General features: G+C 40.2%; 1 protein-coding gene across 9 annotated transcripts in view; it reads left to right on the forward strand.

Moving 5' to 3' along the window:
* PAX6 (paired box 6) overlaps positions 1-7,594 on the forward strand; it is a 28,684-nt gene extending 21,090 nt beyond the window's left edge. For all 9 annotated transcript variants that reach the window (XM_011362541.2, XM_011362537.2, XM_011362542.2 and 6 more), the window contains 6 exons: positions 1,783-1,941; positions 2,450-2,532; positions 2,749-2,899; positions 3,001-3,116; positions 5,743-5,893; positions 6,592-7,594. In XM_011362541.2, coding sequence (XP_011360843.1) covers positions 1,783-1,941; positions 2,450-2,532; positions 2,749-2,899; positions 3,001-3,116; positions 5,743-5,893; positions 6,592-6,677 — 746 coding nt within the window. In that variant the 3' untranslated portion in view covers positions 6,678-7,594. The remainder of the gene's footprint in view (positions 1-1,782; positions 1,942-2,449; positions 2,533-2,748; positions 2,900-3,000; positions 3,117-5,742; positions 5,894-6,591) is intronic.
* The last annotated feature ends 3,558 nt before the right edge of the window (positions 7,595-11,152 follow it).

Consider the following 11,152-nt stretch of genomic DNA (forward strand, 5'->3'; position numbering starts at 1 on the left):
CCTGACCCTGGTCTCCATCCTTCCAGCCTGCTGCCTCCACCCCCCCCTCCACCCCTCACACACACCAGCCCCATCCCCATCGACCCTCCCTGCCTCCCCCTACCCCCTGCCCTGGCCCCCCATCCACCCTCTATCCCCCAGCCAAGCGCCCTAAATAGCATTGAGGCGCCCGCTCTTCGGACAGTGATTAATGATAGCGGAGCAGAGGGGTTAACACACTTCACTGAAAAGTCTGTTGACTGGGCTTCTTGTAACACAATGTGGCCCGCTGCACGCCTCAAGAGAATCCTTTTGTTGTCCGCGTTCATTGTGGCCTCAAAATTCTGCCCACGAAAGTTTGCCAACGCTCCTGCCCCAGGAGTTTAATAGTTTCCCTTACTCGCGGGGCATTGTGCGGAGCTGAAAAGCAGCCCCTCTCTATTCAAGTGTTGGTGGTCATCTCAATAGATCTCCAAGGGCCCATATGGTGGCCAGTGCTGATGAATCCGCCTGTTTAAATGGGGGAGAAAGTTGGGGTTTTAAAACATTTCAAAGTTCCTGAAAAGATCCCACTAGATCCTGTCACAATTCCCTGAACTCTTTGAAGGCTCTGCCTATTGTCTCCTGGTTATAAATGATATTCCTGGCCAAGTCGATTCCCACCAAGGCCCCCTAGAGGCCCCTCCCCTCCACTGGCCAAGTTTCTAGGATGGGGGTGGGGCAGCCCCTGTTGGAATCCCTTGGGCGCCTCAGGACCCAGGACCCAGCTTTCAGTCCCAGTCAGGGCTGAGTGCTTCCCTTCAGACAGGCTGTGGCCTCATGAGCGAGGAGCAAGACAAGAGACAGCTAGCCCAAGTGCACATTTTGCCCTTTTAGCAGCAAAGGAAAACAATAAAACTTTACCCTGTTTAATGATAGAAATTACATTAAAAGTGGTGGAAATGCCCTAATTAAAAATGTACCACTTAAATGATATGCCAAGGATTCAGCTGCAGCATAGCATATTTAGCTAGTTAGTGAACTCTCTACTATTTCTTTTTTAAAATTACACGTTAAAAATTTAAAAGAAATCTTACTTTTCTCTGGTGCAACACATTACAAAGAATGGACAGTCCTTTTATCTAAATATAAAATTCCATTTTCAGCAATTATAGCCTGTTCTTGGTGATGATATAATTACAGCTGTGCTCGTAATAGGTGTCAAGGCAAAGCACACTCATACAATAGTTGAATAAAACTGCAGAACAATGCGAGCACTTCTAAATTCACAACCTTTAAAATGAAATTGACTGTGCAGAATTCAAATAAAAACTAGATAAATATTTTTTTTAAAAGATTACAAGCTTGGTTTGGTTTCTTAATAGCATTTTCTACAAACCTATCAACATCTAATTGATTAGATAGGAATTACTGATTATAGATCAGCTGAAATCCTGAACATCACTCTTCTATTTTCCCAACACAGCCATAGGTAAATAAATTCTGTAGGGAACGGGAACTAGGTGAGGCATTTGGAGAGTCAGGGTTAGTTATGAAAGATCGTTTTAATTGGAAACATCAGCACTTATTTTGTTATTTAAAAAATGCTCTCATCTTGATTAAAAAAAAAAAAAACGAAGGAAAAAAATGATGGTCAGGTAAGTATGCCACTAATGTCTTTTATTAAAAGGGGACAGTTATTTTGGGAGTGTTTTGGTAAGACCGTCGGAATATACTGCTCCTGGAGTTTATGGCTCATCAGACCACTTTCGGAGGCCCCAAGTTATTCCAAATTTTTCATACTGTCCATTCTTTTTGTTCCAGATGGCTGCCAGCAACAGGAAGGAGGGGGAGAGAATACCAACTCCATTAGTTCCAACGGAGAAGATTCAGATGAGGCCCAAATGCGACTTCAGCTGAAGCGGAAGCTGCAAAGAAATAGAACATCCTTTACCCAAGAGCAAATTGAGGCCCTGGAGAAAGGTGATGGAGTTTTTCAAAGTAGAGAAGCAGTAAATCAAAGTAAATGCCACATCTTCAGTACAAAGAGCTAAATTTAGCTAGGGCCCTTTGCATAGAGGACTGAAAAGATTTTTTTTTCTTCTTTTTTCTTTCTGTCTCTCTGTCTGTCTCTGTCTCTGTCTTGTCATTTTTCTGGGTCTGTCTGTCTGTCTCTTTTTCTGGGCATCTTTTCAGTGCATGTTTTTTTTCATATACCAGTAATTCAAAAGACTAAAGCCTGACTTCTCATAAAGGAAAAATGATGATTTGGCTAATTCAGGCCACAGAAGCATACCTGAATGAATGTCCCTTCAAAGAAAATTGAACTTGGTGGGACAGTTGTTCTAAGTACAGTCGATGTTAATAGTAGTAGCATTTTAAAGGGGATGGGTCGGAGATGCTGGGAGTGGGGAGGTGGGAACCAGCTTGATCCAGAGCTTGGTCAACATATTCTGTGTAGTTCTGGCACAAATTCAGTTTACTCTTTCAGAGTTTGAGAGAACCCATTATCCAGATGTGTTTGCCCGAGAAAGACTAGCAGCCAAAATAGATCTACCTGAAGCAAGAATACAGGTACCCAGGGGCCGTGTGGTTTCATGTTTTGTGATTCAGACCTTTTGCCTTTTTTAGAGACAAAGGTGCTTCTAATAAATGCCATTCGTTTAAATAAATAATAACAGATTCAATGTGCTAAATATCTTGCCACCTTTGGGGGAGGCAGAAGAAGTGCCAGGGGTGGGGTGGAACTGGGAATGGGCACAGGGCTAACTTGTTCCGTCTGATTTCCAGGTATGGTTTTCTAATCGAAGAGCTAAATGGAGAAGAGAAGAAAAACTGAGGAATCAGAGAAGACAGGCCAGCAACACGCCTAGTCATATTCCTATCAGCAGTAGTTTCAGCACCAGCGTCTACCAACCAATCCCACAACCCACCACGCCTGGTAACTTGAAATATTAATACTACGAAGAAATGTGTTTGGACATTTTTGCCCTCGGCTCTGACTGTTAACCATGACTGTTCATTATGTCCCCTTTTCTGCAGTTTCTTCTTTCACCTCTGGCTCCATGTTGGGCCGAACAGACACAGCCCTCACCAACACGTACAGCGCTCTGCCGCCCATGCCCAGCTTCACCATGGCGAATAACCTGCCTATGCAAGTAAGTGAGGCCCGTGGCCGCCTGCTTAGCAGGTGCGTGGTAGAGGAAGTGAAACGTGGGTTGGGGCCTGTAGATGTCACTGGCTGTGCATGTCCCCCTTGGGATCCTTTCTCACTACAGTGATTGGCTTGACCAGTCAAGTCTGAGATGAAAACAGTCAATCCAGTCTTTGAGTTGATTGATTGATTGATTGATTGATTGATTGATGCCCTTAAAAACAAAATTAAAAACCTGATGTTCAGTCAAGTTAATCTGCCTTTTGCTCATAGAGAATGTTAGCTTGATAATGACGGGTGGGAATGGGACATGTTTTCGGTATCAATGAAACCTGTACCAGAAAATAGAAATCATGATGGCAACGTATGAGAGTAAAGGGATTGTACATGAAATTTGGGTTTATAGTAATGTGTTCACATTAATAGAAATATAATCTGTGTGTATTTTGGACATTATTTAGGGTGTATGTGATAAACTAGTGTGGAATTCATATTTGCGTAATGGGGTACACTTAATAGAGAAGAACAGCTGCATCTTATAATAAAAAAAGAAATAGAAAGGATTTGCCAGAAATTTTGTGTCTCTTTGCTGTGAATAATGTGATGAGTTTGTGGCACTCTGACCTACCTGGGTTGATGCTAGTCACTTGTTACAACAGCCTCCCCCTACTTTCAGTTCTGTCCCAAATATTTATCAGCCCCTACGTGTGCTAGGCCCTGTACCAGGCTAACCCTTTATGATGGAAGTTGTATAACGCAGGTGGGGTGTACTAGAACTTTGGAGCTGGATGGACTGTTGATGAGGGGAGAAATTGGTCTTCTGGGAGGAACTTCTGGCAGTGACTTTCCCAGGACTCCTGTTTGTGCTACAATTAGAGATGCTGGATGGTGTGAGATTGGCCAGCAAGAGCCCCTGCCGGAAACAGTTCTGGGGTTACACAGATTGCTTATTCTCCACTGAACATCTTTTGCTGGATTTCTAATCCAAATAACAGCAAAATAAATGTTTCCCAGTCTTCAGACTAATATAGGAGCAGCTAGATAAGCAACTTCAGGGGAATTATTCTCATGTTTATTTTTATTGCATCTGGATATTATTGGCCATAGTACCATTAATGTAAATTAGGGGATTAACAGCCCATTAGTTGGTGTTGCTACAACTGCCTTGGAATTTTCCAGAAGTCAGATTGCCTAGAGGAAGTGGTTTTGGGAATTAGAAACAAATGCAAGCTGAAATTCTGACAGGGCCCTCAAGGCCTGTTTGCCTCTTTGAGCTTGATTGTAGCAGTCATCTGATTTTAGTAAGGCCACTGAGTGTCTTGTTCAGTTTTGTAAATTGTAGTAACATCTAGGTTTCTGTGAACATAAATACGTATATGAGAAAACAATTAGAAACAATTAAATAGATGCTGCTTTCTATTAGGGTTGTTTCAACATATAGAATGGTATGGGGTCAATTTATTTTCCTGACTTTTAAAAATTACACAACTTATATTCAAAATGTACATACATTCATAAAGCATAAAAATAAATATTATCAATAATTCTACTCTTCAGAGAAAATTACTCTTTGAATTTTGGAGCTGGGGGGAGGCTAGAATGTTGGGGGGGGGCCTCATCCATCCGTCCATTAATTCATCCGGTCGATCAAAATCTTCAACAACTTTACAAAGAGTGGGCATCCTCCTCTGAATCTTCTCTAATGTGTCATGCCCTCTGAGAATGTGGATTTTGAAATCTTAAGCATTTCTACAGTTGGCTGAGCAGACAGAGTAGTGCTATCATCTCCATTGTTCCTGACGTTATGCTTCTGTTAATTCATCCCAAATTGGCTGCCCCTGGCATAGCCCCATGAGAGCTCATGAAGAGTTTTGTCCCAGCTCTGTGTTTTTCTTATTTAGTTAGGAGGAAGGTTTATCTCCTTAATAACACCATTCCAAACATTTAGAGGGCAGCAACACAATTTTATTGCTAAAACCCAATCTTGGTTTTTTGGTCTGTAAGGAAGTCACAGCTAATTCACAGGATGGGGCTAGGTATTTACTGACACTTCTGACCACTTTAATCTGAGATCATGACTGATCAGCCTCTTCAAAGAATCTTTAATCCCGTAAATCTAGCCATGAAAGGCTCCCAAGTTCCCTAAACAGAATTTTACAGAGAACTCCTCCCACTTCTCTGCCCTAAAGCATGAGACATGGGATTTGGGGGGTAACTAGATTCCCAAACAGATTGGATTTGTAGGAGAGGGGATGTGTTTTAATGGAAGTCCTCATGCTATACCTTCTCTAAAGATGCCAGCAGAGGTCTGAAGATTAAAATAGACAAAAATCCTATTAATTTTATGGATAGTGCCAAGCACGTAGCTGGACAATTGTCTGAATTTATAGTACTTTTAGAAGTTCGGTGCGTAGGCAACTTTAGCAGTGGCCACTGGAAGGACTGGTTGGAGGCCTGACCTTAGTTATCACATGGAATTCCAGTACTTTACATGAGGACATCTGTAATGATCAGACTCACTGGCAGAGTTCCTGGGGAGAAGGGAGCTTGGGGATGAGGCTGTGCTTCTCAGTAACCACAGGATGTGAGATGTGCTTCTCAGTAACCATAGATTTGCCTTCTCCTCTCAGCCCCCAGTCCCCAGCCAGACCTCCTCGTACTCCTGCATGCTGCCTACCAGCCCTTCGGTGAACGGGCGGAGTTATGATACCTACACCCCCCCACATATGCAGACACACATGAACAGTCAGCCAATGGGCACCTCGGGCACCACTTCCACAGGTGAGCCACTGCTTTCCACAGGCTGCACAGAGGTGGCCTTCAGAGCTTCTTTTGCCAGGTGATCTCCTTTCACTCACAATTTACTTAAAAATAACCTCCCTGCTTTGTGTGGTAATGTGTTTAACTCTTTATTGCTCGTTCCTCTGGGGAAAATTGATTGAAAAGGGAAATTCAGCCAAGCTAGTTAGAAACTTGACACCATACAGACAAAAAGCAAAGTCGTTTTTCCTGAATTTGGTCACAGAAGTTGTATATGAAAACATGACCTGAGACTGTAAGTTTTCTGAGGAGAGATTATTAGCCAAATTCAACAGTGAGGGCCCCCTGAGCTGCATGGTGGGTGCTTATTGGAAGACTTCTCACCTTCCTAGCTCCTCTATTGCTTCTCATTGCAGCTGATGAAATACCACGTGGATTTCCAGAGATCATTTTATCACTAAAGTTCTAAACATACAAAGAAAAGGAGGGGTTTTTCCCCCCCCCCGTTTGAGTGGGGGATGTGGGATGTGTAAAAATGTTATCTGGTTTCTGAAGGGGCTACTTTTGTTTGTAACATTTGAAAATATATATTTTTAAATACAGTTAAAATGTTAGAAAGCATTAGATTTTTTTTTTTTTTAACCTATGCATTCATACTCCATGCTTGTCTCTCGAATAGAATATCTATCTACATGGCTATTTCTTTCATCCACTTCTAGGACTCATTTCCCCTGGTGTGTCAGTTCCAGTTCAAGTTCCTGGAAGTGAACCTGATATGTCTCAATATTGGCCAAGATTACAGTAAAAAAGAGAGAGAGAAAGAATATATTGTGTTAATTCAGTCAGTGACTATGTGGACACAACATTTGGGCGTTCAGGAAGGAAAGAAAGATGGCTGTTAGAAGCACTTCAGTCCCACAATTGTGTCCTGTATTGCACCACGGGGGAATGAACTTGAAACAAGGACCTTTGTATACAGAAGGCACGATATCAGTTGGAACAAATCTTCATTTTGGTATCCAAACTTTTATTCATTTTGGTGTATTATTTGTAAATGGGCATTTGTATGTTATAATGAAAAAAAGAACAACGTAGACTGGATGGATGTTTGATCTGTTTTGGTCATGAAGTTGTTTTTTTTTTTTTTTTTTTTTTTTAAAAAAAAGGAAACCATGATCAACAAGCTTTGTCACGAATTTAAGAGTTTTATCAAGATATATCGAATACTTCTACCCATCTGTTCATAGTTTATGGACTGAGGTTCCAAGTTTGTATCATTCCTTTGCATATAATTAAACCTGGAACAACATGCACTAGATTTATGTAAGAAATATCTGTTGGTTTTCCAAAGGTTGTTAACAGATGAAGTTTATGTGCAAAAAAGGGTAAGATATAAATTCAAGGAAGAAAAAAGTTGATAGCTAAAAGGTAGAGTGTGTCTTCGATATAATCCAATTTGTTTTATGTCAAAATGTAAGTATTTGTCTTCCCTAGAAATCCTCAGAATGATTTCTATAATAAAGTTAATTTCATTTATATTTGACAAGAATACTCTATAGATGTTTTATACACATTTTCATGCAATCATACGTTTCTTTTTTGGCCAGCAAAAAGTTAATTGTTCTTAGATATAGTTGTATTACTGTTCACAGTCCAATCATTTTGTGCATCTAGAATTCATTCCTAATCAATTAAAAGTGCTTGCAAGAGTTTTAAACTTAAGTGTTTTGAAGTTGTTCACAACCACATATCAAAATTAACCATTGTTGATTGTAAAAACCATGCCAAAGCCTTTGTATTTCCTTTATTATACTATTTTCTTTTTAACCTTATAGTGTGGTGTTACAAATTTTGTTTTCATGTTAGAGTATCATTCGAAACCAATGGTTACTTTCATATTTACTCTATTTTAAATCCTGATGATCCTTAAAGAAAGAATTCTTATAGCTATCATAAATCAGAAATGAGTTAGAAAAAATTTCCACTTAAAGCTGTGTGTAAATCTGTGCCCATTTATACCCACAACATACATACAAAATGGTAATACTTCTCAGCCATCTAAATCAAGAGCTCAAAGTCTAGAAATAATTTAAAAATGCAACAAGCTATTAACTAGGAATTGTCTTTTGAATTAGGGCTGGCATTTTCAATCTGGGCAGATTTCCATTGTCAGCCTATTTTAACAGCGATTTCACTGAAGTATATTCAAAAGTAGATTTCTTCTACAAGACTCTCTGAAAGCTGTTGCCTTTCTCAAATAGGCCCTCTCCCTTTTCTGTCTCCCTCCCCTTTGCACAAGAGGCATCATTTCCCATTGAACCACTACAGCTGTTCCCATTTGAATCTCGCTTTCTGTGCGGTTGTGGATGGTTGGAGGGTGGAGGGGGGATGTTGCATGTCAAGGAATAATGAGCACAGACACATCAACAGACAACAACAAAGCAGACTGTGACTGGCCGGTGGGAGTTAAAGGCCTTCAGTCGTTGGGAGCTTAAGCCAAACATTCCCAAATCTATGAAGCAGGGCCCATTGTTGGTCAGTTGTTATTTGCAGTGAAGCACAGATCTGATCATGTTTAAAGTGGCAGCATGCAGGGCAGGAGTGCTTGAGCCCAAGCAAAGGATGGAAAAAAAAAAATAAGCCTTTGTTGGGTGAAAAAAAGCCTGTCTGAGACTTTTATTTCTGTCTGTTCTGGGCAACACATAAGTCAATATAGATAAGTTTTCTTCTGCAAACTTCGGTCAAAGGCTGGGGATTCTGGCAGTCTAGATTAAATGCTTGCACAGGCAGAAACCTCTAGGGACAAAGACACAGCCACTGAATTGCACTCTTATTTTTTTGATTTGTTTTTAATTCCCAAAGGCAAATGATCAGAAATATAGAAATTAATTGGAGGCTTTGAAAAATAACCTAGCTCAACATCTACTATTTTCTAGTTAAGGAATTACTTGTGAACAGATAATTGTGATTCATCTCTCTGGCATGCTATATGTTAATACTTTTATTCCACTAGAGTTGCTGCACATTTAGAGATACCGTCCTGGGTTGATTGCAGTTTTTATACGTGCATGTAGTTTGACTCAATGTCAGCCTACACTGCATGCTTGCTTGCACACTTCTTCAGTGGAATGTGCACACATATGCACTGTTCGTACAGTTGCCCACGCAGATATTTCTACCTCCTGACATTTTGCAGCCTCTCTTCCCTGAGACTCATGAGCCCGGGGAACTGTTGGAGAAGGGCTACTATGTGTGGTGTATGTTGCAGCTGCTGGCTGGCTTACTTCATCCCTGCAAGAGACAATTTCCAACTGGCTATGATTTGGGCCAGGGTCCGGCCACCAGTTCTGGCCCACAGCTCTGTTGCGTAGAGACCATAGACTTTGGAGAAGCAGATGTGGCACTTTGGGTGCAGGAGCTGGGCACGGGGAGAAGGGGAGTGTTGTGGGAACAGAGAGTATGTGTGCACTTGGGCACGTATACGTGTCCTCTGAGGGTCAGGATTTCCAGGACACAGTGGCGCAGCCTGGTTTAGTCTGAAGAAGCGGCTGCTCAGCTGCAGAAGCCCTCTGGTCCAGCAGGATGGAACGGCTGCCTTGCCTTCTGCCCTCACCCTGGGGAGATGAGCTGTCCTTCTGAATGGAGCTCCAGGAACTCTCCTGGGGACAGTGTGGCAGGCACTGTGTGGAAGCGGTAGCCAAGAAGTGGCCTTTGCCTCATTGTTGAAATAATTTTTTGCTTATTTATTTACTGATAAACATATTTATATATTTATCAATGCAAACTCTGCAGAGATGCTTTGACATCATCTTCCAGGATGGTGACCGTCTATTTGTGACGTCTTCATTCGAATCACAAGACTAAAAGCTTATGATTTTTCTCCAAACTTGCCTGACTTAGGGAGACCAGGTAAACAGAATTAGAGGTGAATGTTTGAATAAGAAACATGCAAATTACTGAGTGAAAAATGCTTTTTACTCCAAAGAATTTCCAGAATATTTTCCATCCAAAGCTGTGCCTCCTAAGTCTTAAATGGTAACCTACTGTCTTTTTTTGATATGGCTCACATGATCATCTTTCTCCTTAAAAATCATAATTAGATCTCCTAAGATTCATTTATGAAGTATTATTTTAAGATTTAGCTTTGTTTTGTGAATTTTTGTCATTTCAGGATGGAGTCTGTATTCTTACTCTTTTTGCTCTTGGCCTCAATGTTAACAAGATTAAAAAAAAAAAAAGGAAAGGCTTTTCTTCTTTGTATAGTGTTTGGCTTACCAAGACCAAACACAAATTATTCCCTTTTTTGTTTTTCAAGAATAAACCTCACCTGTTTTTCTGTTTTGCTTTTTTTTGTTTTTCTTTGTTTGTTTTGCATCACTTCTCAATGACTTAACTGCTCAGTTTTAAAGTTTAAAGTATAAGTACTTAGAGTTAGTATTGCTTAAATTCCACGGTATCAATGGTGACTATCATTGGAAGGCATTAACATGTTTTGAAATGACATTCATAATGGGCTTAAACAAACAAATACTCCCCCCCATTTTTCTTTTGTATGTGGGTGCCTGTGTCTGATTCTTGAAAATTAAAAGACAGACAAGGAATTGATTGCTGAGTGTGGCTTCCATTTGAAGTAGTTCATTTTGTTTAGTGTTAGTATTTGCAGATCCTAGAGATGGAGATAAAGAATAAATGGAAAGAGAGGAAGAGAAAAGTGGAAATCAGTAGCTACTGAAAAAGAAATTCAGGTCTTAGGACCCCAGCACCTGAGCAGACTGCAGCAATCAAAATATTTACATCATGTTAAAGAAAGACAAATCTAGTGTAAGAAATGAATACCATGGAGAGTTTTAAAGTTTTAGCAACATTTAAAAGATATGAGACCATTTCAAATACTACGTTTGGCATTGTTACTTTAGTATTTATATCTCGGAGACAAGTCGATAATTGAAAACAAACCTGTTTTTAGAGTGTATATTTCATAATGTATCAAAATGGTCTAAATACCTACAACAGTATTATTGGAGACCCATATTTTTATGTATTAAGTTATTAGCATATGGCTAACTGATAATGTTTCCAGAAGGAAGGAAAACAAAATTTTAGTGTTTTTATCAAGAAAAAAATACATCCCTCTTCAGTAGCTTATTTTTATAAAGCCTGCCTAGTGAATCAGAACAAAGCACTTGCATCTGATTTTGGAAAGCTCAAGTACTATTATTGTTCAGAATGTACTTTTATTGAGTTGGAAAAGTTTCTTTTATGTTTAAAATAAGTTGGGTT

This window comes from Pteropus vampyrus, unplaced genomic scaffold (assembly GCF_000151845.1).
Source record: "Pteropus vampyrus isolate Shadow unplaced genomic scaffold, Pvam_2.0 Scaffold76, whole genome shotgun sequence".
Taxonomy (NCBI): Eukaryota; Metazoa; Chordata; class Mammalia; order Chiroptera; family Pteropodidae; genus Pteropus; species Pteropus vampyrus.